Source organism: Strix uralensis, chromosome 8 (genome assembly GCF_047716275.1).
Source record: "Strix uralensis isolate ZFMK-TIS-50842 chromosome 8, bStrUra1, whole genome shotgun sequence".
Lineage (NCBI taxonomy): Eukaryota > Metazoa > Chordata > Aves > Strigiformes > Strigidae > Strix > Strix uralensis.
In genome coordinates this window covers 12,114,130-12,140,706 of record NC_133979.1, presented here as the reverse complement: position 1 = coordinate 12,140,706, position 26,577 = coordinate 12,114,130, and the positions used below count along the sequence as shown (strand labels likewise).

The following is a 26,577-nucleotide window of genomic DNA, read 5'->3' as shown; positions in this document are numbered from 1 at the left end:
TCCAGCCAGCAGCCTGACTCCATCTGCTAACTGGGATCTTGTAGACAATTTGCCAGTCTGACCAATTAAAAAAGAAGTAGAGGAAGGAAAATTACAAGTACAGCTTTAGTACCCATTGATTCAAATATTCACAGTCACCAGCTTTTAAATATTTACTAGCCTGCTGAGCATTTTTTTAGCACTGATTAATGAGTAAGAATTTACTGTGGTTGTGGGGGGAATGCGTTTGTGGGAGTTCTCTTCCATTTTTTTTTTTTTCTTGGAGCTTACTACAGCTCCAAGGTGAATGATATTTCTCAAGGAAGATGGGTTTGTATGTATGTGTTTAGACATGTTTATTCTCCATATTTGATCTGACCCACAATTAAATGGCCAAGCACGCTGCCTGTTTACTCTGCATCGGGGGCTGTTGGCTCTGTTCCTTCCCTGTCATTAATGCAAACCCAGACCTCATCGGCCGTGAACATGTGAAACATCTGTCTGTCCTCCTGTAATCAATACTGTCCCTTCAGAGGTTCAGCGTTGGAAGCAGTTCCATAAAATATCAGTTATTTTTATTTGGATTTGATAAATTTAATTACTTGGAGCAATTAATAATTTATTTGTTTTGTATTGATTGTACTCCAAGGCATCCTGGCATCAATCTGATGGAGATCAGCACACCCTTATTAGGTAGGAAACTTTATGTTTCCAGATCTGAACATCCCATGGATTAGTTAGCTGAGACGTGCTTGTTGCTTCTGCTAGCAATTTTTCATTAGCAAAGTTGTATGTTTTGCACTCTACAAGAGAGTGGATGAGAGTAATTTCCATGGGGAGCCTGGGAGAGGTGTGGAAGGAAAGTAGTAGTCTCATTTCTGTGAATAAAAGTTATGAACAAATGATGCAGGCTGGATCGAATTCATGTTGTGGCATTGCCATCTATTTGTTGTATTACGTGCCCTTTAATTAGGGCCAAGAGAGTGCTGGTGCATTTCCTAATCAAACTCCTGCCTGTAGAGAATGAAATAAGATGAAAATATTGGAGTGTTTATTTTTAAAGAGAACAGCAAAGGATACAAAATCTTGAATGAACTAGAGAAGGTGAATCCAACACTTCTCTTCCTCAGTTCGCATTCTTAGCTAAACTGAAAGGCAGTTGTTGTTAAATTGCTGAAAGAAAATGCACCCATCACCTTTTTTGTGGAGCTCTTTGGTGTGGGAGAGCATCTGGACCAAAGCCTTAGTAGGCTCTGGGGTATAAAGAGGGCAGTCTGGGTACAGTAATGGGGTCTTTCAAAATAAGTTGCAGTTCTGGAAAGGACACTCTGTGTTGCTGCTTCTGTTGAATCGTCAGGTACCAAACAGTGTCCGTGCAGTACAAGGCCTTGGCGACCTTTGTCAGCCAGTCCTGGACCAATTTGAGAAGTTTATACTACCTTTGTGTGCCCATAGTGACACAGTCTTAGGTGTCATTCATCAGGTAATCTGATTGTATGTAACTTGTGCAGAGCACCATATATATTACTTTTCTCTTTCATTAGCATAACCAATATAACGATTGGAGTGTAATTAGTCACTGTGGTTTTTTGTATTTGTGTAAGTGTAGTTTCAGTTAAATTATTTAAGAGAAAGGCAACGTCAATTCAAGACTAGATGCATGTTTTGCTACAGTTTCTTGGATTTGTGTCTGAGCTAGAGTTTTATGTAATGTTCTTGTACTATGTGAAACTGTCCTTGGAGTTGCCCCTCCTGTGGCCTATCTTAGGGCCTTTCCTGTGATCATAGCACACTTTTCTGTGCTCTTGATTTGTTTGTCAGATGCAGCTCAGAAGCTGCAGCCGTTTCCATTTCCTGCAGCCACCTCTACAGGTCTCATTTTGATTTCTGCACCTGTAGTGAGAGGCAAGGGTAGGACTATACGGGAATCTTCAGATCTCCTAAAGCAAAATACTATAGAGTCATACCGGTAATGTGCTTTTAACATAAAGCACCCTCCAGTAAAAATGTCCTGTGCAGTTCTTTCTTCTGTGCCATGTATTTTACTGTTTTTTCCCTCCACAAACACTTCCTGTAGTTCTTTTGCATTTGTTTTACAGGCTTGCACTATGCTTAAAGCAACCTGTATTTAAGGGCAAGGAAATCTCAGGATTGGTAAGTGGGAGGTAATACTTTGCTTGCCAGAAGATGACCATCTTCTAGATGACAGGCAGTCCTGGCAAGGTGTGAATTCTTGTCTTCTCAGGTGTCTTGTTTCTTGTCACAACCTGCATGTCAAACTGGGAGAAAGCTGACTCTTTCTAGGTTATCAGACATCATTTGTGTGGATTCCAAGTCATTCTTGTTTTTAGGCCACTTGTGCTGGGTCAAAGCAATCTGTACCCCCTTCCTAGGGTGGAAAGGGTGGGAGAGTATAAAAACCTTGAAGACCTTGTTACCTGCGCTGGTGAAAACCCATCATGCTGAGACATTGATGCTCCAGGACCTTTGGTTTCTTTAGCAAGCATCTCTTAGCTTTACCCCTTGAATTGGTGCTATAGATGCATAACGAGGTATTAATGTTTATAGGATTAGTGAGCTGCTACTTTGCCATATGCCTGTGTTGTGCTCCTCCATGATCTCTTGGCCTCCCTCATCCTTGACAAAGCTTTCACTAGGTGTATTCCTCTAATAAGTAGAACTGGTTTAATTTACTAGGGGGATTCAAGTACAGAATTTATATTATTTATTACTTTGGGAATTTGTGGGGTATGTCTAACTTCAGTCCAAAAAAACCCTGAAATAACCATTTACATAAGTTAACATAGAAATGTTTTCTTAAAAGATTGGTTTATTTAGCATTAAGCCTCATTGATGGAGAAAGTTGATGGTCATGTGCCATCCCAGAGTGATTGCTGTGTGTTTAATACGTTACATAGCATAGTAGAGATGGCATAGTGGTGTGACTCTATTTTTATCTGTCCTAAATCTTACTGACTGATCAGCAGGCACTGACGTAAAACATGGGCTTCGTGGCTGTAAGCTGGGGCAGGGGGGAAACATGTATGTTCACTGAGGCAGAGAATACCTCTGCAATTTCAAACTTTTCTAACTTTTGCATATATCCATTGCAATTGCCCATCTGCCTTCCGTTGTAGCACTTCAGTTCTGAGCAGTTAAGCACTTCAGATTTTCAGAAATGTGCACCTTCGTATCTGAAATTGAATTTCTCTGTTGGGGTTTTTTAAATTCCAGAGCTCTAAGGCTAAAGTACTTAATATGGTTCTTTCCTTCCTTGAGTCTTAAAACTGTGCAGGAGTGGAGGCTCTCTGCTCCTGCAGAGTGGAGCCATGCAGCCAGGGAAAGGTTGACCTTCTTTCCCCATCTTAAGCCAGAAAATGCAAAAACATTATTCATCTGAAACTTTAGCACTCCTTCCCGGAAACCCACTGAGTAATTCAGTGCTCTAAAGATATCCATGAAGAAAGTGCCTAATGAGAAAGTTTTTGTGCTGCTAAAATCCATGCAGAAGGTGGTTTTCAATGTCAGTGGGCTGTAATAATGCTGAGCAACAATACTGGTGCATAAAACCACAGTTTATAGCTGTACAGACACAGGTTGGATGTGTGGTGTTTTTAGGATTAATGGTTTAGGACAGTCATATTGTTTAGGATTGGGGAAGGTTGAGTTTAAGGAAAAGGTTGTCTCAAAATGGAATTAAAATGAAGTGCAGCATCAGGGAGGGTACATGTGAAATATCCAAGTAACCACTGATTAATTTTAAAAACATTGTATTTTGGTGATAGACCAAACAAAAGGTTTCAGCACAAAAGTGGGATTTTTTTTCCTGGAAGTTGTGAACATCAGAAATGGAGTGTTTATGAAGAAAGCGATAAGTTGAGAGCAGGACATTTAAGATGACCACGGAGATATAATCACATGTGGGACCTACCTGAATCTGTCTGTAGATCCTGCAGACCTCTTCTGTTTCTCGTGCAGATCCCCATGACAGTCTCTACCTGCCAGGTGGTGATGCTGTAAGACATAACAGGGGACTGTGTTGCAAGCTCTGCTGTTACTTAGACTTCATTTCTCCTCCAAAATATACTCAAATACATTTATAGCTATGCTTAAAAGTATTAGCATAAATCATGAAAACTGAATGGCACACAAAAATAAATGAACCAGTTCTGTTTGGAGAGGCTGTATCTTCAGCTATTTCTTATCGTGTTTGTTCATTTAATGAATTTTGCCAATTAGCAATTAATTTGCAGTATGTCTCCTAGTCATTAGTGTGAATTAGCAAGGTTTTGTTGGCGGAATGTCTCGAACGTTAAATAAAAATCCTGTATCATCCAAAACCTCAAGTGTACTCTACGGTGAGACCCTCTATGGAAATCAAACTGCTCGGGACCACCCCCCAGTCTCTCAACCCCTGCCGTGAAAGTGCGGTGGATGCTCTGTTCATCTATTTAAGCTGCATGGCCCAATTCCTGAGTGATGCCCTCCTCCCTCAGGGGAGAGCAGGCTGGGTCAGTACCAGTGTACTCTGTGCCTCTCTGGCCAAGCATGTGCCAGCAGAGGCTGTGCATCCCAGGATCAGGCAAGGCTCCTCTCTGCAGAGGTAGGCTCTGGTACTGTGGCTTCATGGTGTTGATTCACACAATTTTCTGCAGCTCCTTATTTATTTTTCTCTTGGTACACGCAGTTCATGTGTTTAATGCAGGTTGTTTATAGCAAGGACAAAGGATTACAGTCCTTAAATCAAAAGCGACGTTGGTGTAATTATAAGCGCAGGCTGGTGTTGCAAAGAGGGCTGTAGGGAGAGGCTGTCAAAGGAGAAGAGCATCCAAAATATAGTAACCTCAAAAATCCTGGCTAATCAGTTTTCTGACGGGAGCAATCTGTTTCCCAGGTATTATTATTATATGGGGACTTTAAAGATAATAAATAACAATAATAGTCTAGTATAAGGAAGGAAAGAAAAGGGCAAATGCCATTCACCTCGGAAGCTGTGGTTGTTCACTGGAGTTCTCCGAGGAACATAATTTTCCTCAGCCCCTGCGGAGGACTCGATCCATGACAACACCAAGAACATCCCAGGAGCCATGGTGTAAGCAACGAGGTTGCCCTGAGTGGCGTTTCCATTAACGCAGAGATATGTCCTGCAGAAACCGCATATCCCAGTGCACACATCTCGAGCCAGAGAGCTGTTCTCTGTGCCGTTGGCTGGGACCCGTGGTCCCTGCGGGTTGCCCCATTCCTCAGGAGTGATACACCCCTTCCAGCACTCTGGTGCATCTCTGAACATCTGCTTAAGACCAAAACAAAGAAGGGCTTGCTGAAGTAAGTTTGGGCTTATCAGAGCTGTACCGGGCATGAAGGCTTCTCTCCTGCAACAAGGCAGCCCAGCTAACGGACCCTGGCTAACAGATTATCAGCAGCATTTGAGTAATAGACTGCTCATTTAGTTTTAATACATTTTGCATAGAGAGCAATCAGCCTTCATCAGTCTTAGAGATGAATTGGCTTAGCCAGCTAAATTCTAAAGATATTAGTCCGACAGCAGCCACATAAATCATAACATTTTCTTAATGATGGTAAAATTAAAATATACTCTTGCTTTGAGAAACCAATGAAGCCTTCCTGTTTGCAGGCCAGATACTCCTGCCTGAATTAAAAGGAAGCTTAATTGATGTGTTTTTAAACTAAACTCACAGCCCCACTCCTCCTGAGCATCTCTAGTGTTCCTTTCTTTGAAGTTAAATTAATTTGTCCTGCCTTTCTCTGCTTCATCCTCTAATCTTCAGGAGTGTCAGTGAAGACCTTGGCTTGGTGTTCATTGACCAGACTCCTGTGAGACGTGGGCAGGACATACACAACATCACAGTTGAAGGCTTTGCCAGGTTAATCGTTTGTGTGGCCAGTAGTTCCCTGAACTAGTGGAAGCCTCCCAAGAGAAAAGCTTGTGCTCTTCCTCTAACCAACAAACCAAGACCTCCTGTCTGTCTGCCTAGCCAACCATGAACTTTTCCTATTTCTTGTCTTTTGTTCCTGAAGCTGGCTTGAAGTCCAGCATGCTTTTGCCAGCTGGTGTTTAACAGAAGGGAACCCTGCCTTTAGCTAGAAAGACCGTGATGTTGGTGTTAGGGGCAGGGGTGAAGACAGACTCTCAGGGCTGTGATAATCACACAAGTATTGTGTGTCCAGAGCTCTCCAATGAGGAGATGCTGGGCCCTGTTAATTCTTTGTGTCCCGCAAGTTAAGGATAGCACAGTCTGGCTAGATCAGTCCGTACAGCCCCCAGCTGAGATGGAGCTGGGTATATTGCCCATCTTAAACGTTCTATGTGATTCCTTGTGGGGCAGAACAGTTCTCTGGACCAAGGCCTCTTGCTCTCAGGAATGTCTTTGTGGTGCTCCAGGCTAACCATTCTGACTCCTGCTAAGCTGTGCTAAGTGACCTTTCCTTCCTTGATGTCCCACTGCTAGCTGCAGCATGGCACCCACCAAATAAACAACCATCTGCTGTTTTAGTGCTCTGGGCTGCCTTATCTTAGGGCTCTACCCTGTCCTGCTGCTTTTTAGCAGAGCCTGTGCAGGTAGTCTGTGCAGCAGAGCTCCTGGGAAAACCTTTTTTAATAATGTTCTGCACAAGTTAAGACCCTGGACCAAAGACTTGACTGAAATCCAAATACCTGATACCTCTGGCAGCCTTTCTTCTGCTAAAACAATCATTTTGTGGTCAGCTGTAAAGATTCAGTCTCTGAAGTATGAATGTGCAGAAAGCCCAGCTCTAAGCCAAAGATCCTCAGGGTATAAAAAAGGACAGAGGTGTCCTCTAGCCCTTACCTGTGCTGTTTGCACAAGGGCGGGTTTTCCTTTTTCCCTAGTGCTCCTTTTGGATCCTTTGGATCAGGTTGGTTTCTTAGAAAGCCTCCCCTGATAGTCCTCTTGGTCCTTTGCTGGAGTCTTAATTGTGGTGGTAATATCTAGCAAAAGGACTAGGTGCTTCTTAATGTATACTGTGAAAGACCCATTCCCCTGGGGTGCTCTGTGGTGTCCGTACTCTGGTTTCTGGGCTGAAATGGTACAGAGAAGGCAGGTTTTCCCAGCAGGTCCTGCATTGGGATTGTGGAGCTGCTGATGGGATGTATTCAGCTATAGCTGAGTTAAGGTTAGCGCTTCTCACCGTTTGGGTGTGTGCGTGCAGTGCTCTTGCCTTCAAAGGAATTAAGAAGTTCAGATGGTGTCTCTTGTCACTTGTGTGTTTGGGCAGTGAACACTGTGGAAAAGATGGGCCTAATTTGGGAGACTGACCCTGGGCTGTCTGTTCTGGGAAACTTCAACCTGTGGCTTATGGGAAGTAAGGTGACCACGGGACCCTCCGGTGAGCTCACCTCAGAGGTCAGTTTTGAGGTGGAGTAAAGAATGGCTCTTCCTTCAGGTCATTCCCAGCCCAGTGTTGCAGGCTTATGGTTGATTTGGCCAAGGCTGGGTCTGCTGATCAGTAGTTGGTGTGCAGGACGGCTGCAGGGTGCTCTTCTCTTGGCTGTTCAGTGGCCCGCTGGGTAACTTGGGCTGGTGACGGTGATCCCTGGGTGGAGGTGGGAGCTCCCCTTCCCAGGAGTGGATATGGAGGGACAGCCCACAACTGTGTGCAGCAAGGTGTTTTGACACTGCGGTGTTGAGAATCATTTCTTTCCTGGTCTGTCTTCTAGCATTGCTGAGGAAGGAAAGTGCTTTCATTTGTTCTTGGATATATCCGCGGGGCTTGGAAACCTGTTCTCTCTGCCATATTGTGCCAGCTGCGTTTGTGCTGCTTGTAATCTAATAAATGCTTGGTCTGAGCAGCTAGCACTCCTGCTAGAGCCCAAATGAATGCAGAGGAAGGACCCTGCTAAGTGTATGCATTCTTCCTCTCCTGGCCAGCTCCGATTCCCTTTCATAGCTCACATCTGATGCTTCCTCTCTCACCTAGCCCCTTAGCTCCGATGTAAATGTGTGTTCACACTTCCGCCAGTCAAGTAACTGTGCTCTCTCTGTCTGTCCCCTTTGTTATAAAGCCTGCTCTGTAAATGAATCCCACAGGTCTGGGGCTCAGCAGGTAAAAGGAGAAGTGAGTCTGTTAGCGCATGAGTCTAATCAGGCCGGCTAAAGCGAATAAAGTAGGGCAGCATTGCACATTAGCCGCTGTGTAAATGAGCCCTTTGATGGGCTGGGCACCGCGGGAGAGGGTTTGAAGCCAAGAAGAACTTTTGTTGTTAATTCAGTGACACATGGAAACTGTAAAACAGCGTGTCTTGCACACACACGAGAGAGAAAATAAAAGCCCTCACGACCGGTCTTTTCAATACCTGCCCTCGGACCTAGTCTGAAAACTTTCAGCCCCTGTCTCCCTCTCTTACCACTTGATTTTCCTTTCTCTCCCTTTCTTTTTTTGTTCCCCCTGCACTATAAAAAGAAAAGCTCTCTTGCCTTTTGAACTAGACGGCTGTGAGTGAGGGCTATCTCTGAGCTGTGTGGCTCTGTTACCTTTGTGTTCCAGATGAAACTGCCAAGCTCGGTGGGACAGAAGAAGATTAAAGCCCTGGAGCAGATGCTGATGGAACTCGGAGTAGGTGAGTAAAGGGGGCACGCGAGAGAGAGAGACACACAGAGCTAGCCTTTGTTCTCGAGATGGGCTATTTTTTCCCCTAGTAATACAGCCAGTTTCTTGAATAACAGTATGTGAATGGTTTTTAAAATATTTTATGTGTTTAAAAAAAAAAAAAAGAGAGAGAGGGTAAAAGCCAGAACAAGATGCACAGGGTTTTTTTTTTTCCTCCCAGTAGAAAAATGTTTTAAAAGAGCCTTTGTTTCTCTCTTGTTTGGGCCTTTTTAACCATCAAGAGAGGCAGCACAGTATTAGGAAGGCAAATCTCAGCCTTGCCGGGAGAGGTACTTCTAAGTGTGTTAGTGACCACAGCACATGCATTGTTCAGGGCTGCCCTGTCTTGCTTTCAAGCTTCGTTTCCTCTTAATTTACTGCTCACGGTGGCAAGTCCAAAATGCGTCTGGGACTGTTCATCCCCCCTTTATAGGTTGCATGCTGTGTGAAAATCTGGAGCATCTCTGCTGAAAGGCAAGTAAACACACATCCCTCACTCTTGAACTCCAGTGTCTTAGCAGCAGAAAGAAGGGTTCACTTAACATGTACAATACCCGCTCGTAGCTAGAGGGAAGAAGTGCAGCCCATGGCTAGCTGCTGTCCTCCATGCAGTGGGTACAGATTGCAGGTACTACAGGTCCCAGCGTGCTGTGCCCCTTGATTAGACACCTGATGATCCCTTTTCCCCCCACTGCAGTTGGGGGGATTTTTAAAAATAGAAAAAGATTTACAAGAGATTACTGAGCCTGCTTCCAGCACTGACTTCTGCTAACTCTTGTTAGTTTTTTGGGCCAACTGGTGTATGCCTTGATATGTTGTCACAGAGACTCTGTGCAGTTCTTAAGGCCTCCTGTGGCTGGTGAAAGCGGCTCAATTGGGGTGGTTTCCCCTTTCTGCTTTAAAATTAAGAGAGCCACTGTCTTTGCTTGCTAGGGAAACCTTGGGGAAGGATGTGAGTGCTTCTTAGAGCTCACTTTCCACGAGGGTGAGGAGGGGTTCCTGACTCCCCACTCCAGCCTTACAAAACACATGTATCTCAAGGGCTTTCTGGTGCTTCAGCCCTGCTGTGCCTTAGAGTGCAGAAACGCACCTGGGCTTTGTGTGGGTGAAGGCATTGCTAGCAGGAAGGGGTCACATGGGCAGCCCTGCAGACAGGGCCACTGCTGTGTATCGGGACAATGCTCAGAGCTTCATCCTTTTCTTCTCCAGAATGTGGAGCTCTTCCTGGCTCTGTGTGTGTGTGATGGGCTGCAGCAGAATGCATGGTGTGGGGAGGTGATCTGCCAGCCCCTGCTACAAGCAGTTTGGGTCTGCATTAAAACGTGTCTGTAACACAGCAGCAGAGCAATTCTCTGCCTCAGTCCTACCCTGGGAGGAGCAACAAGAGAGGCAAGGGCGCTCAGCCTGTCTGCCCCTTGTTGGTGAAGGTGTAGGGAACAGCAGGAGCTCTTCTGTCCTCTGCAGCAGTGTGTGAGGACCTGTTCCCAAGACTGACCTCCCTTCATACGACCTGGTGGGTAGCAAGGTTCAGTCATCTGGTCTGATCTGGGTCTTCCATCATTGTAGGGCTGCAGGTCTGGGTGTTTAACAGAACCCTTTTTCTCCCTAGATCTCAACCCTATGCCCACAGAGGAGATCGTGCAGATGTTCAATGAGCTGCGGAGTGACCTGGTGCTGCTGTATGAGCTGAAGCAAGCCTTTGCCAACTGTGAATACGAGCTGCAGATGTTACGGCACCGTTATGAGGCCCTGGCCAAAGCTGGTAGTATTGGCCCTCTCAGTGTGGAAGGCACCCATCCAGATGGCCAGGCAGGGCTCGGCATCGAGGAGGGCAAGGGAGATGCCAAGGACCAGATCATTGATGTAGTAGGAGCACCACTGACCCCCAACTCGGTGAGAAGGAAGGTTGGGGGGGCAGAACAGGGAGCGCTCAGGTCTCCGACGCAGATGCCCTGACAAGTGCTGGGGATGCTGCCCTGCTCTCCCTCCAGGCGTGCGCGTCCAAGGGAGCACAGCGCGCCTGTTCCCCCCAAGTCCCAGTGCTGCTCTCTGGGCTTGTCTCCTGTGCTGGACAGTGTTCTTGGTGCTATAGGTGGGGTCAGCAGGGCTTTCTACATCCTGCATGCAGGCAGATGGCTTGACGTGGGTGCCACCGTGGACCAAAGCGGAAAAGCTTTGGGTGACGAGAGCTTGCACTAGGGCAGCAATAGTGATGCCAGTACAGCTGCAGGCCTGAGGCATTTTCCTTCTAGACACAGCCCCATAAGGGCTGCTCAGCAGAGGGAAGCAAGTGGGGAAAGCAGTCTTGAGATGATGAGCCATGACCCTCCTGAGTTCCTGGAGTCAAGCAGTAGCCCTGCCTGGAGCACAAGGTTTGGGAAGGAGAGAGGTGTTTGAAGAGCAAAGGGGTGTTTTTATACCCTACTTCCAGTGCCAAGAAAGGAAAGCCAGACCTAGGGGTCCTTCCACTGCGAGCCCTGTGACAATGTCCTGTGCATGTACCTCTGCAGGATGCTAATCACCAGCCTCTCCTCCCTGTCTCCATGAGGGCAGGCTGCCCGGCCCCTCACCATTGCCTCAGGGCCAAGGGTATGCCTGGGGAGCAGCTGAGGTTGCTTTCCCCTCTGTGCAGTCCCCTGGCACAGCTGAGCTGAACTGCCTGATGAAAGCTGCCCGTCTCCACACAGTGGCATCCCCAACACCTCAGACATACTGCCCCTGGTAGCGGCACAGACCTTTACTTTCTAAAAATGTATAATGTATTGCAGGATATTGAGAACACCTTATCTGTCAACGGCAGAGGCGACATGTTAATCTGGACTTGAGTAATGTCCTATTTGATTGTGACAATATGGAGTCATAAGGAAGCGTTCTACTGAGACAGGTTCATATTTGCAAAGGAGTCTTCTGAATCTTTTTTTTTTTTTCCCTACTGCATTCCGTTTGAAATCTCACCCCTCCCTGTGGTCTGGAGTGCCCTGGTTTGCAAACTTTTTTGGGCTGATTCACAACACACTTGCTCTCCCTTGAGACTTTGCTTGTTGGGAAGGCGGGAGAGGTGGTGGTGATGGTGGTGGTGGTGGCCATGGCTGCAGGAGGAGGGAGCCCATGTCTGTGTTTCTGACCACGTTGTTCCTCTGTGCCACCTCCTGGAACTGGAAACAAAGGGGTGGGCCCAGGCAGCACAGAGAGGGTTAAACTGACCTGGTCTCTGACATATTTGAAAGAAATATAATCAAGTTAATTCACTGCAAGGCAAATTCAGTACCTAAAGGGCCCCCATGTTAAATACAGCACTGACCTTTACCGGCTGATTACACAAAGACGACACAATTAGATTAGTCCAAGACAAAAGGTCAAGCACATTCACACTGTGACCATTTTATGCTACCTTTTGAGGGGGGAAAAATTACATCCCAGCTCGAGGGGTATCTTGGAGAGGAGGGGAATGGGGCTGCTCTACCACGTTCTGCCTGGCTCAGGTATGTTTGGAGAGTCAGGCAGGGCCTGGCACTGTGCTTGCCCTGAACCTTTCCTGCAGTTCTGGGCAATGTGACAGCGGGAGAGACCAGCAGCCTGTGGCCCACAACCAGCTCTTCCAAGGGTAGGCTGAGCTGAGTGGAAGCTGTGTGTTGGTGACGCTCCCTGCCCAGAGCAGGCAGGAGCAGCCCCAGTGCCTCTCACTCGGTGTCATGGCTAAAACCGGCCTCTGGAAGATCAGTGGGCTGGGGTCAGCTCTAGGAAGGCAGGGTGGCTGGGGCAGTCGCTGGCTGTGTGACTGGTGGGGTGCATGCATGTGTCCCCACCCTACACAGCAATAACCCTGTGGTGTCCCAGGCCCTGGCGCAGTGGGGACAGGACATGGTGCTGAGAAAGCAGCCTGCTCTGCAAGCACAGTGCTTTTCCCCACCCTGGGCCGCTTGCAGCAGGGGTAGCAATATTGGTAGCGCAAACAGGCAGCTCTCGGTAGAGCAAGCGCAGTGGCGCTTTGTAGCGGTGCTTTGTAGCGGCCTTTCCCTCCCTTGCCTCCTGCAGCCCTGGCCGTGGGCGCTTGCAGGTAACACCTCACTCTTCCTCTCACCATGGCTGCTTCCGCGGTTTAACCCTGCCACACCAGCCTTGAACTCCCGAGTTCAAGTGTGTGCTTTGCCACTGAGCTGCCGGGTGGCCCTTGGGGAAATCATTTAATCTCCCGGCTTCAAATTCCTCTGAGTTGGAGAATCCCTTTGTGCTGTCTAGCACTGCCTGTCAGTGCCACTCCACATGTTGGATTAAGCATGGCTTAGTTCAGCATCCAAACCAGCTGCTCCCCTGAAGCCAGATTTGTTTCCCTGGAGAGAAGTACCTTGCTCCAGATGTTGGAGGGAGTGAGTGGCGAAGCCAGGAATAGGACGAGGAGTCCTGACTCCTGAGTGCTGCCTGGCATGCCTGAATTCCAGGAATTGTAATGGATGAGTAAAGGCACACCAGGGTCTTGAGATACTGGTCGTGGCAACGGCTGGCTGCCAGCACCCCCCTTGGCAAGCAGTGGGGATGGGGGACATCTCAGAGGGTGTTTTAGCCCAGGTGAGGCGAGGCGTCTGCCTGTCTCAGCAGCGAGACCCACGGAGCAGCGGGAAGCCCGGCACCGTTCTGCCCTGCCGTGTCCACTACATCCCTCCTACCCTGGCTGCCTGTCCACCCTCTCCTAGGGGCTGCGGTGCCCATCGCTGACCATTAAAGCCGAGCTGGGATCCCCCCCAGTGCCGTCTGCCGCTGACCCCGGTAGGGACTTTACTCAGGGCCTTCGGGAGGTGAAAGGTGAGCCGAACTCGGAACAAATTAGTTCCAAGCAGAAGTTCAGCCAGTTACTCCAGATTGGATCCTTTGATTTCCGCAACTCAGACTCCACTCAGTGATCTGTAATGAGTGACTCTCAGAAATCCTCACATTGCAGCACTTTGTTCCTGAGCTCACAAGTCAGCCCATTAATGGGTAAAGGAAAGGACCTTGAGTCTAAGAAGTCTCGGGTTCAGAGTCAGAATTATTTGACTTTTAAGCTTCCTTTATCTGAACTCCTGCTGACTTCTTGTTTTCTGAGCCTGTTTGAAAGCTAGAAGTTACATTGTTAAGATCAAACATTCTCTCTTTCCAGATGGAGTTACAATATCTGTCTTTTATATATATATATATATTTTAATATATATAGTGTATATATACCAGGGTGTATATATATTCCTCTCTTTTTTTTTTTAATCGTTCTTTCCATTAAAAGAAACTAGACTTGTAGGCTCTTGTAAATTATAATGTAAAACATTTTTTTTAACCAGACAGTTCCCAATTTTGCCCAAGGCAACTGGAATAGCTGTGCCACAGAAGGCAATAGGAAGGTGATTAATATGAATTTGTGACATATTTGAAAGATGGGTCTTTTGCCATATAAAGATTATCAAACACATGTGCTCTTCCCCATTAATTCCGCAGCCCTCCCAGGAAAGCCACAAAGCCCTGCTCCTTTGTTTCCAGGGTGGGTTTTTGTTTTTTTAAATGTACCTTTCGGTCCCCTTGATTACCATGTATTTGATTTTTATAGGGCATCTGTTCACACTGCTGCGTGGGTTCTCTGGCCCTTTTATTTCCCTGTTAATCGGATCCCGCGAAGGCAGCCGTGCCAGGGCCTCTGACGAAATCCGTGTGTGTGTTGTATTTAACTTTTAGCCGTGCAAATTCCATGCTCTGTTTGCCGTCCGCCCAGCGCCCAGCGGGAACTGGAGGCCGCCTTCCTGCTGAGGGAGGCAGCGGGGCCTCCCACCACGCGTGCTGCCACCGGGAGCACACGCCTGTGGGACTGCCAGGGCTGGAGGAGCCGGGATGGGCAGGCCTGGCTCATTTCAGAGAGTGTGTTATCTCCTGGGTGCTTGCCAGCTGGGGCAGTGGCTCTGCAGGCCTTTGGGGACAGGGGCTGGCTGCAGGGCTGGGCTCGGCGGGGGCCTGACCGCAGTCACCGTGCCTGTGCAACGCGTGTTCACCGGCCTCTGCCACCGCCTGCGATGCGCTGCCCACAGCGGACCCCATCGCGTGCCGTGCACTGGTGACCCTGGGGCTCTGGCACCCCACGTACAGGGTACCTGGTGGCTCTGGCATGCCTGGGGCACGCTGCATGCAGAGCCTGGCTTTGGGTGCTGACCCTGCCGTGGTCTTGGCCGTAGTGTCTGTGCAGCGCCTAGCAGCTCCGCATGCAGAGCCTGGCCACAGTGCAGCGATGGGGCTAGGGTAGTGTTCCCCGTTTGCTGCGAATGGCTCCATCTTTCCTAGGGCCAGATTCAGCCCTGACATCTCATCTGTGAAAGGGTGAAGCTCACCAGAGCCCCCCAGCCTTGCCTGGCTGTGTCGGTGTGTGCTGACCAGAAAAGTGTTTGTTTTGAGGAGCTGTTGTTCTCTGTCAGCCTCCTGCTCTGCTCCTGGGCCGCTTCACGGCAGGTCTGGATGGTGGAGGAGCATTTCCAGGCTCTGCCCTGTCCTGCACCGAGCAGCCCCGGCACAGCTGGCCGTAGCGCCAAGCTGCTCTGCCCCTCTGTGGAGGCCCTGCTCCTTAGGGCTTGTTGCATGCCAGCTTACTTGGCCGGGGCTCCGGGGGCCACTGGCCTATGGCAGAGCTTGGCCCCTTTCTCCTGCTCGCTCCCAGGCCCTGTGCTGCAAAGATGACCATCCCAGAGCTCTGTCCGTGTCAGGGAGGTGACATCCCCTGCGAGGGTGCCATCCCAGCCCCTCGTCACTGCTGGACTAGCAATGTCCCTCCCATCATGCAAGGACCTGGCTCTGCCATCAGTGGGCAGGTGGTGGTGTGACCCATCGGGCATGGCAGGGAGTAGCACTGGAGCCCAGTGGCCGGCTCTGAGACAGGCTCTGGGCCACGCGGGTGTGTTTGCCGTGACCTGAGCGCTCCCACCTGCTGACCCTGGTTTTTTTTTTGTCTCCTGTCTCCCTCTTGGAGCAGAGAAAGTGAAGGGAATTGGCCTCCAGCTCCTCTTCTGTCAAGAAGGTGAAGAAGCGGTGAGCCCTCTGCGCCGGGTGAGGAGGAGGTGCAGATCTGTGTGCAGGGTCAGTGCTGTCCTGCCCCAGAACCCCCAGGGACAGCTGACTGCCTGTAGCTGTGGGGCGGGATGGGGGCCTTGCTGGGGCAAACAATACAGCTCTCCAGAGAACAGTGGGAGCCATCCCCTGCCCAGCACCGCGGCCACAGCCCCATCAGACCTCCAGAGCCGTCTGACCTCCGAGCACCTGCAGCAGGTCCTGGAGGGTGGCCCCGGGGCCACGCTGGGCTCTGCTGGGGGCTGCTGCTCTGCCCAAGGCTGTGCATGGCTGCCCCGCGCCGCTAATGCTAGTGTGCTTTGTTCTGGTAATTTCTTTTTTTTCTCTTCAACATGCCACATTTTTGTGAGCATCCCTGTAAATACAAACCCCATCACTTGTACTGGAGCAGAGTCATCATTAGCCCTGGTGAGCCCACATGGATCAGGAGATGGTGTGAGCTGTCTCATCTCCACCGCGGGCAGGTCGGGTGCCAGTAGCCATACTGGTGGCCCTGCCTGCCTCTGCTGCAGCGCTGCAGTGGGGGTTGCTGCAGCTCCTGCTGCCTTCGGGGCTGCCAGGTCCTGCTCCAGACTGCTGCAACGCTGCTTGCAGCAGGCTGGGGAGCTCCCTCCAGCACCCCACAGGCCTGGCCCCAGTGTAGCTGCTCTCCTCCGGTGGCTCCTGCGTGCCCCATGCCTGCAAGCACTGCCTCGCCTGGGTGAGGGGATGCGCCTGCCAGGAAACACTCATGTTTTCCCCAGCACTTGCCGTCAGGCCCAGTTCCTCCTCCTGCTGCCCTGCCCAAGGTAGGCGGGCACCTCTGGCTTCAGTCTGTGGTGCGAGGGGCCCCTGGTCCCTGCGCCCCACACTTTGCAAGGCTTTGGAGGGGCTGAGGTGATGCTGAAGCCAGCGATGGGAGCCTGGGTTCATGCACTTGGGCACAGGTGGCCCCGGCTGCGTGCCCCGCTCCGGGCTGCAGCCCCGCTGCCCACCCCGTGTCCCCTCCACGCTGCCTTTCAAGTGTAACTGGCAATCGATCCGCCGTGACAACGTCCTCTGAGTCACATTCTCGCCTGCAGGAGTAAAGGGCAAAGGCCAAGTTCTTAGTTTTCATAGAAAACTAATTAGATGACTCCATCGAAAATAGGTCAATAAAGCTGATCAGGGGCTGCACAGAGGGAGCCATTAAAACCCCTGTGACCTTTGCTTGGAGCCAGTGGGCAGGGGCTGCCCCTTCCCTCCAGGAGCTGCCCACTCCGTGCCAGCTGCACAGCGGCATCCCTGTCACCTGGTGGCCCCGGGCAGCTCCCTTGGGCACCTGGATGCGGTGGCGGCTCCTGTGTGGCCGGGCGCGGCTCCCACCCATCATGGTGCTGCGTGTGTGCTGGCTCTGCAGCCCGGGGCAGAGCAGGTGCCCCGGGCAGAGCCACGCTGGCTCCAGCCTCTAGGGGAGATGCTCCAAGTGCGGTAGCGGCTGTGCAGGTACAACGTGCCAGGCTGTAGGGCAGGGTGACAGATGCCAGTGGGATGCGGTGGTGGCTGTCACCCTGCACCAAGCAGAAGGCTGTGCTGGGGCGCACCCATGGGTGCAGCTCTGCTGGGACAGGCTGGTGGCATCTGCGGGGCAGAGCTATCCTGGGGCACGAGCAAAGGTGAGGCGGTGGGGGAGACTGCTGGGCCCACCTGCGGTGCCCGTGCTGGAGAGTGGGGCAGTGCTCTCTTTCACAGCCAAGATTTTGCCTTTTTGGGGAGCATGGACATGGTGAGGTGCATACCCCAGGGAGGGCAGCCCTGCTGGTGGGGCACCCTGCTCCCGCGTACCCAGGCGGCACAGCCCTGCCTCTGCCCCCCGTACACACTCGCACATGCATGGGCACAGCCCGGGCTCCTTTACCCCCAAACTTTATTCATGTGGCACATTTACAGCAAGGATTGGAATAACTAGACAATGAAAATGCTGGGTTTGCATTATCGGTTGGTTTAACTGGAACACCACACACCATGCAGTCATGTACCGCCAAGTTCAGTGCCTGTATTGCCCTTCTGGCTGCCGTCACCGGCTTTGCTCCAGGCCATGCACGCACGGGCCCGGGGCTGCAGCCTCCCTGCAGGTCAGCGCCCGGACGAGGGCTCCATTCAGCAGGGCCCCGGGGCTGGGTGACACCGGGGGGCCGTGTGCCCTCAGCCTGCCCCACGGCTGCCCCCCAACCGCCCTGGCCGGCTGGGAGCCCACCCAGCCGGAGGGGATGTGCTCGGCAACTCTCTCAGGCAACAAGCCAGCTGCTGCTGAGCGTCCGCGGGGACCTGCGAGGGGCACGGCACGGCCTGCGGGGACCGTGGGCACGTGGGGGCACGTGGGGGGGGGGGGGGGGGGGGGGCAAGCCTCAGCTCGGGAACCGAGGGGGGCTGGACGGGGTTGGAGGGGAGCGGGGTCAGGGGCCTGGGGCAATTTGCAGCTCCCCTGCTCGGGTACCTGTGGGCCGGGGGCCAGCGCGCGCTGGCACGTCCACCGCCGGCAACGGACGCGGTGCCGCGGCGGGCCTGTCCCCGGTGGAGCTGGAATCGGTTGGCGGGGCCAGGGCAGGGCTGGGCATCCCACCCAGCCCCGCAAGAGGCACGAGCAGACGGGGCGGGGACGGGGAGGGGACGGGACGGGGCTCTGCGCGGACACTGTCACCTCCCTCCTGCCGCCTGCCCACCCGCCGGGCCCCCGCCCCACTGAAGGGAGCCCTCCGGGGCCCCGCAGCCCACGGTGGGGCTGCCAGGGGCTCTGCAGCGGAGAATACAGGCACTTCACCTTGAACATAAAGAGACGGATCGCGTTTGTCACATACAGGAGTCAGAGAGGGGTTAGTGTTGACTCAAAAAGGGGAAAAGGCGCTCGGGGGAGAGGCGGGGGGGCTGGCGGGGAGGGCGAGGGGCCGTCTCGACACTGCTGAGCCTCCGTGAGCGCTGCCCGGGCGCGGGCACACGCCGGCCTCGCTGCAGCAGCCATCGAGGCCTGAAAACAAAACCAGAGAAAAGAAAGAAGAAGGGAAGGCGGGGACGGCCCATGCCGGGGAGGAGATGGGGGGGATGCTCTGGCTACGGGGCGGGAGAGGGAGGACGGGGTGGGGTATGGAGTGAGGGACGGAAATCGGGAGCCAAAGAAAAAGAACAAACTACGAGTCTAAAATGTGGTGCAAGCGCCCTACGCGGCTGTCCACTAGCATGGCATAATGTCCGGAGCAGCCCAGAGAGGGAGTCACATCAGGTCTACACAGATTTGCCTTCCCATATATACAACCTCTACTGGAGTTAACAGCTGAAATTGAGATTTTTTGTCGGTTCCTCTGGCCTCGGTTGCCGTTTTTTTTAAATGCTGGAGCCCGTCCTCCCCGCCTCGCCGGCGCCGGGCGCATGCAGCCCTTGCCTGGCTTGCCTCGGGGATCAAAAGGGTTTGGAGGTCTGCTTGAAGATGAAGCCTCTATGGGCCAGTGTCTTCATGATGTTGGCGATGTTCTTACAGTCGTCTGTGGAGAGAGCACAGAGATGCCGGGTTAGAGCCTCGATCCGACTGGGAGCTGCTGGATCAAGCTTGAGACCCAGGCTGGGTCTGTGCCCGGAGCTGCACGGCCCCCCATGTCCCCTTTTGAGGGGGCCGTGCAGCTCCAGCCAGGCACTCTGTCCCAAGTGCCTTGCAGTGGTGTGGGGTGCGTGCGGGGTTCCTGGCTCCCCAGCACTGGCCACCCGCCTGCCAGTACGGCCCCGTGCTGCACTGGGACGGATCGATGCCCAGGACCTGGAGGCCTGCCTGGGGCAGCGGCATCGCCCAGGCTGCTGGCTGATGCATCCCTGGCTCCTCCAGGCTGGGGTTTGCCCCATGGCCCACCTGTGGGGAGCCAGTGGATGGGGAAGGCAGCGTTCCTGCAAGCTGGACCCACGCTGGCCCCCAGCTCTGGGCCAGTGGCTGCCTCCCTGCAAGCCCAGTGCTGGTCACCCCAGTCTCCTCTTCCAGCACCCCTGGCCCTCGGTGCCACTGGCCAGCAAAGGGGATGTCCCTGCACTGCGATGGGGATAGCCAGGGATGCCGGAGCTGCCCTCCACCAGCCAAGGAGGGGCCCCTCCTTCCCTTCGCCCTCCTCAGGCAGGGGCTGCGTGGCACCTGACGCTCTGCTCACTGCTGCGGATCGGGGTTGTCCCCATCCCTGTCCTCACCAGAGCCAGCCCTCGGTGCTGCCCTGTGCCCGCTGGCCCCAGGCTGACAAGTGACGGGTGGCAGAGCCGGCAAACCACAGCCGTCCCCAGGGCAGGGCCGCAGCCGACGTGGCCACCAGAGCGAGCGGTAGCGGGGCGGCAAGCCGGGGAGGGGGAAGGCTCTGGCTGGTGTTATTTACCTGGGACTAAACTCAGGCACCGTTTGCTAAAATAGAAGCCGGGCTTAAATTGATTCCTGGTGTCTATATTTCATGTTGAAAATTGGCTTGTAAATCCATGTTTTGATCTATGAGGGCCGTCTCCTTAAGAAAAAGCAAGAGTAAATGTGTAATTTCTCCCTTGACAGCACACGGCGCAGAGGCGATCCTTCTTCCCGCTCCCCTCCGTTTCGGGACAGCTCCACTCGTTCCGATTACCACTCTTTCTTCCTCGCCCCACGCCTTGATGTCTCCATTTCATTACCGCCCGCCCATTTATCAAGCTGTTACCGTAAGGGTGACTTTGCCCACTTGCGTGTGGCAGCGGGGCCCGGCTGACACGGGGAGAGGGTGCCCCGGGAGGGGGGGGGGCGCAGGCAGGGCCCCCCTCTCCTCGCCGCTGCTGGATGGATGTTGTGGTGGAGGGAAGGCTGCATCATTACTGATGTGTAAATGATAAAGAAGCCTCCACATCCATCTCCCAACTGTAAATCCAGGGAGTGCTTTATAATCAAGCTACAGCGATAATAATGTGAAATTAGGTCTCTCTATCAACGGGAGGAGGCCTTTTAATCACGGCTTAAAGGGTGCAAACGCTGTTTATCATAATTGAACTGTATCCGGGCTAATTGTGGCCATATTTCACTGTCTAGGAGACAGCAGGCTGCCTGCTGACAGAGCCGTGTGCCGGATTGAGGGCCCTGCACAGACGGGCAGCGCTGCCCTGCTGCCAGGCGTCTGCCCGCAGGGATGGGGCTGCCAGGCCGCCTCACTGCTCCCTGCCAGACCAGCAGCCCCATGGCGCCTGGTGACCCGGTGGCAAAGCCATCACCGATCCCCCAGCATCGGTCGGAGGTGCAGGGGGCTTCCCCCGCGCGCAGCTCCCCAGGGCACTGCCCTGAGCTGCTGGGGACCCTCCTGGCTGATGGCTGGCAGTGGGAGAGGTAACGTCCCTGTCACAGCCATGTGGCTCCCAAATGTCCCCCTGCAGGCCCTCTTTGGCACCCCTTCCCCTCGCCGATGTGCCAGGGGCAGGGAGCTGGGCATGGGGACAGCCCGACAAAGGAGAGGTGTCCCCAGCCCCACGCAGGGGCAAAGATGAGCCCATCTCTCTGTGTCTCTATCCTCTCTGCTAGCCGAGGTATCACTGATGGCTCCGCAAGGGCCCTGGAGATGATGGGTGTCCTGCCTTGCCAAGCCACAGTGCCAGCTCCCACTGCCACTTGTTCCCACTCACTCAAGCCCCTCACCATCCTTAGGGCCCCCTGCTCCAGCCATCTCGCCCCCAGCCAGCTGAGCCCCCAGGAAACCAGCACCAGACCTGCCCCTGGAGCCAGCTTCCAGTGGGACCTAACAGGGAAATGGTGATTGAAAGCCAGGGAAACCGAGGCAGTGGGAGCGCAACCATCTGTGGCCAAAATACCTCCATCCCACAGGCAGTCCTGGCCTGGTCCCCCAAAAAAGTAACAACAAAGCAAATCCTGGCTTCTGAGCTGCATCAGGCAGGTGGCAGGCGAGTGGCTTGGATTTGAAAGCACAGCCCTGACCACTGCCCTTCACCACTCCCGGGCATCCCGCTGCCCACCTCCCTGCCCGCAGCATCACCCTGGCCTGGCTGTTGCTGAAAGAGGAACTGCACAGAGACCTGGGGAGCGGCTACACTGGCAGTGAGACCCCACGGCACCTCCTGGGAACCCCAAGTTGGTCCCCGGGGAGACACTCAGGACCACCAGCTGCTTCCTGAACCCCACCAGCCGTCTCCCCAAAGCCCTGACATGCTCTCGCACCGGGAGCTGCCCTGGGCTCTGGGCCATTGCCCTGCAAAGCCGGTGGGACCCCAGTGGGTCGGTGCCACCCACATGCCCACACTGGCAGCATTGTCCTCGCTGTCCCAAACGATGCCACGGTCCCCTGGCAGCGGGAGTGCCAAGCTCGTCATAAGTCATTTAGTGAGACTCATTCCAAATCAGCGCTAAGGTAAACACGCTTATTATAATTATCCATGTAAAAAAAAATCAACAACAGCAGAACAACTTTCTAATATGCAATTACAGCCATCTATTGATTTTACAATGTAATCCGCTCCGATTGATTTAATAACACAATTATAGGCTGGCTCTCGGGATATTAGAGTGGGAGATTTTCATAAACTCCAAAGCAAAAAACTAAGCGGCTTTTAAAACAACACAGTCAGATGGCTGTTTGGGGAATTATTAGCAATATGAAATCCTCTAAATCTGGCCGTCGTTACCTTGTGAAAGGAATTTCTATTACAAAAATGGCAATTGACAGCCTAAGAGAGCGCAAACGGGATTGCTTTGCTGCTCTTTCAGTGCTTAATCCATTGCAAAGGTGACCACGGGGCGGGGGACAAGCCGGGTCCGAGGCAGGCAGGGGGGTGCGGGCAGCCCTGCCCACTCCACACCCCCCAGCCTGGCTCTCCCTGAGGGGCACATGGCCACGGCGGGGCTGCCCCAGCACCCAGGCTGGCACCCCCAGCCCCGTCCCGTCAGGGTGACCCTGCCTGGGGCCGCAGAGGCTGGCAGGGTGCGGAGACCCCCGCCACCCCCACCCCACCACACCCGGGATGCCTCGGCCCTGGACACCTCCAGAGGCCATCGGGGTGCCTGCCTGTGTCCCCAGGCCTGTGCAGGGGGACGGGGTGAAGGTGGCCCCGCGCTGCCGGCCGGCACGGCTCTGCGGGTACCGCACAGGCGCGCACACACGCGCGCCCCTGCTCTCCTCGCGCTCGCTCCCTCAATGTATTCCCGACTTTATGGGCACATTTTTCTTGTCAAGCTGACAGGGTTGCTAAGTGGATTTCTCCCTGATATGCGGACGGATTATCACATTACTCCAATGTCCTACACAAACATATTACTTTATATTCAATAGCCCTAATGAATATAAACTGCTTTTTCTTTTTTGGGGGTGGGGGGTAATCTATAGATTTTTAATGAGGGCACTATTAACTCCCTCCTCTTTAAAACAGACTTAGGTGCAGCCTCTGAGTAGAAAATCAATGGTGTTATTGTAGGAATATTGTATATTGATATTGTAATAATAAGATGCAATTGATTTAGGGGTGTTGTGTGGTGTGTGTGAAAGGGGTCAGCCTGGGGTTATCCTGCCTCCTGCAAACAGCACGGCGGCTCTGCCCTGCCTCCCTGCCCCTCGCCTTGTCGTGCTGCTTTCGAGCATCGCCCCGTGTGCCCCTGCGGCAGCCCCGGGATGGCCAGGGTCGAGCTCACCCCGAGGCGCTGGGTCCCGGCTGCCTCTGGGACCCTCCTTGGCCAGGCTGCCAGTGCAGCGCAGGGCGATGTGCCGCCCCAACCTCCCCTCATCCTGGCTGGCTTAGCCCCGCTGGGTTTTAACCCTTCTACCTGGTGTTTTAGCATTACCCACTGCAATGCTGCACCGCCTCGACACCCACGGCCCAGCCCTCTCTGCCTCTTGCAAAGCTCTCGCCACAGTGACGCCAAAAGGGCACGTGCATGTGTGTGGGGCGGCGGGAGCCCTCTTTTCATTAGGGCTGGAGTTTGCTGCTGTTCAGCATCGCTGGCTGCCCTTGTCCTTGGAGGGGGACGGACATTCCCACCGCGCTCCTCTGCAGGGATGGAGGCAGAAACCCCTCAGCCCGCAGCGCTGGGCTCACCCTCCCTCCGGCCGCTGCAAAGCGGCACCGCTGCGAACCCAGGACGAGCTCAAGGATTTCGGCAGCAGGAGGCTGGCCCACGGCCCGGGCACGATGCGTCTGTGCCACAGGAACAGCTGCCAGGAGAAGCGATGCTCACCTGGGGAGAGCACGACCTCCGCACCCGCCCCAGGCACTGGGGAGAAGGGAAGGGGCTGCGTCCCCATGCACGCCGCCTGCGGCACTGCCCCCAGAGCTCCCGCCTCCCCGTGGGACCAGACACCCGGACGCCACCGCCATGGGGGCTCGGAGGGCCGAGCGCCGCCACGACTGCCGTGCACTGGGCCGAGACGCTTGCGGTGCAAGAAGTGAGCTTTTCAATCCCAGCAGCCGCCCCAGCAGGCTGCGGGTGGTTGGGGGAGCACAGGGCCCCCCTAAATGTGCTCATTTGGAGGCAGCCCCACCGCACCTGTGCTATGGCCGGGAAGACGGATCACCCCCGGCCCGAGCTGAGCAGGTCCATATTTAAACTGTCCCCATGCTTTATGGGCTGTACAAGAACTGATGCTCAGGCGACGAGGGGCCATTTGTCAATGTTCTAATGGCAGATTACTGTTAATGAATAATATCACTGCTGCCTTTGTATAACAGCTCCCTGCAAAGCGGAAACAGGGCCGCCCGGCCACCACCGCCCTTCGTCTCCCTGCTGCCGACCCCGGGTGACAGCAGGTGGCCTTGTGACCGGCAGGAGCCCTGCAGTCCCCACACAGCTCGGCACTGCTGCTGGTGTCCCTGGCAATCGCAAAGGGGGGTGCTGTGTCCCCCTGGCGGACTGTGCTGCTGCCCCTGAGTGGGCAAGTCTCCAGGAGTGGACAGAGCCATCACAGGCAAGGAGCCAGGCTCTTGCGGCCGCTCACCCTGTCCGTGCTGGAGCCGGGAGGGAGCTGTGTCTGGTCTGCACCCATCCCCACCATGACATGCCGGGCGAGGTGGTGACACTGGGATGCCCAGCTGCAGCGGTGACAAGGACATGGCGAAGCAGAGAGCTCCCAGCCTAAAGGGAGCTATGGGGACGTCAGGGACGGTCCTGCTGGGCTGCTCCCAAACGAATGGCCTCATAATCCTGCAAGCGGGGCAAGGGGCTCCGTGTGCCCCGCACAGCCGGCAGGTATATTAGGTGGAGCTGACAGCGACGTGCAGAATATTAAGAATAACTTACCTCATTATCTGCAATTACGTTACTGCCACACACCTCATTTCTTCACGAAGAAAAGAAAATTAGTTTTATATTGACTTCATCCCAGTGCCTCCCCTGCCTGCCCCACTACTGAGGGCCCTCATGGGCTCTAAAGAGGGTTTGGACACAATTAATACTCATCCTCCCCCTACCTGTTGCTGTCCCTGTCCTGGGGGGACAGGCTGTTTGTCCCACCCCCTACACACCAAGGTCAGTGAAACCTCCAAATGCGGCTCACCCTAGCAGGGAGGCTGGAGCGGGGAGGGCCTGTCTCTGTCAGTTCCCAGATCTGCAGGGAGGTGACACCTGGGTGTCCCCAGGAAGCTGCCAGGCAGACGAGAGGACCCATTTCAGTGTTCGATCTGCCACCCCAGGCACCTGCTTCCCCGGCCCGGGCTGGCCACCATCACCCCATGGGTGACAGGCCACTTCCTACTGTCCCCTGCACAGGCCACTGGAAGAAGGGTGACTGGATCTGGGTGGCTGTGGGGGTACCACATTGCGAGACACCCCGCTGCCGAGACACCCGCCAGCCCCACAGGCTGCCAGATGGCCTGGTACAGGCGATGCTGTGTGTGGGGACCCCGATATCAGGGGCATCCTGGCTGGAGGGGATGGGCTGCTGGGGCTGAGCTCTCTCACACCATCCCCAGCAGCTCCTGGAGCCCACAAGTCCAAAGGATGCCAACATTGCTGGGCCTGAGGGTGACACAGGGTGTCTGCCAGCGCCTGTGACTGTCCCCGCACATCCAGTGTCCTCGCAGGCCAGCAGCCATCCCCGGGCAAACAAAGTGAGTGTCACCATCGCCCTGCTCCTGGCTGCGGCTGCTCACCGGCCGGGAGGGAAGGGGAGCGGCGTGCACGGCAATACAGGGAAAAAAGCCAATTTCATCTTTATTAGAAGGAGATTTCTCTTTTAGTAATAAGCACACTTCAAATAATTAGCGTGTTTTACGTAATAATGAAATTATGGAAATGCAGGCCACTTATTCAAACAAGTCACCATTACCATATTTTTAAATATTAGACTTAATTAGAGTTTATCACTTCAGAGAAGTACGAGGAGTGGAGATTTTTTTTCCTTTACAAAAAAAATCCTCATAAAGTGTTTATTAAGAGCGGGTAAGAAGGGGATAATGATCTGTTTGGAAATTAAGGCAATCAAACATTTAATGCTCTGCACTCCTGTAGGCAAAAGCATTCAAATGAGTCAATTATACATCCATTATCCAGGCACGATTAAACAAGGCAGGACGGGGAATTTGTCCTCCGCATCATGCGATTGTCGTGAGGACTTATGTCCACTTAAAGGCAGCTAATAAAACACTAAACTTGGGGAAGAAGAGGAAGGGAGGACTGAGAAAAGGGAAGACAAGGGAAAAGAGGCGGCGGGTCAGTGGGACCACAGAGGGGTGAGGGTGGGAGGTGGGTAAGGATGGAGCTGTGTCTGCATCCCAGCCCTTCATAAATCAAAGTAATTAAGTTAACATGAAAATCAACTTCACCATCCCGTTAAATTACAGCATTTGCATATTAGGACTCAAATGAAGTAGGTAGTGGGCGAGGGGGGCGGGAGGGGAGGAGGGAGTGGGGGGGGTCAGGGGAGAAGGATGGGGGGGACGCGCACCAAAAAGGGAACCATTTATTATGGT

At 53.4% G+C, this 26,577-nt stretch overlaps 2 protein-coding genes across 8 annotated transcripts in view; one reads left to right on the top strand and one right to left on the bottom strand.

Moving 5' to 3' along the window:
* The window catches only part of DMAP1 (DNA methyltransferase 1 associated protein 1), a 33,938-nt gene extending 17,878 nt beyond the window's left edge, over positions 1-16,060 (top strand). For 4 of the 6 annotated variants that reach the window (XM_074876228.1, XM_074876229.1, XM_074876230.1 and 1 more), the window contains 2 exons: positions 8,506-8,578; positions 10,217-11,506. In XM_074876228.1, the coding sequence (XP_074732329.1) occupies positions 8,506-8,578; positions 10,217-10,563 (420 nt within the window). In that variant the 3' untranslated portion in view covers positions 10,564-11,506. Of the gene's footprint in view, positions 1-8,505; positions 8,579-9,040; positions 9,082-10,216; positions 11,507-15,583 lie in introns of those variants that run through there. The other 2 variants (XM_074876231.1, XM_074876232.1) reach the window with 2 other exon arrangements.
* Positions 16,061-17,546: 1,486 nt separating this feature from the next.
* The window catches only part of ERI3 (ERI1 exoribonuclease family member 3), a 136,073-nt gene continuing 127,042 nt past the window's right edge, over positions 17,547-26,577 (bottom strand). For both annotated transcript variants that reach the window (XM_074876242.1, XM_074876244.1), the window contains exon 8: positions 17,547-19,172. In XM_074876242.1, coding sequence (XP_074732343.1) covers positions 19,090-19,172 — 83 coding nt within the window. In that variant the 3' untranslated portion in view covers positions 17,547-19,089. The remainder of the gene's footprint in view (positions 19,173-26,577) is intronic.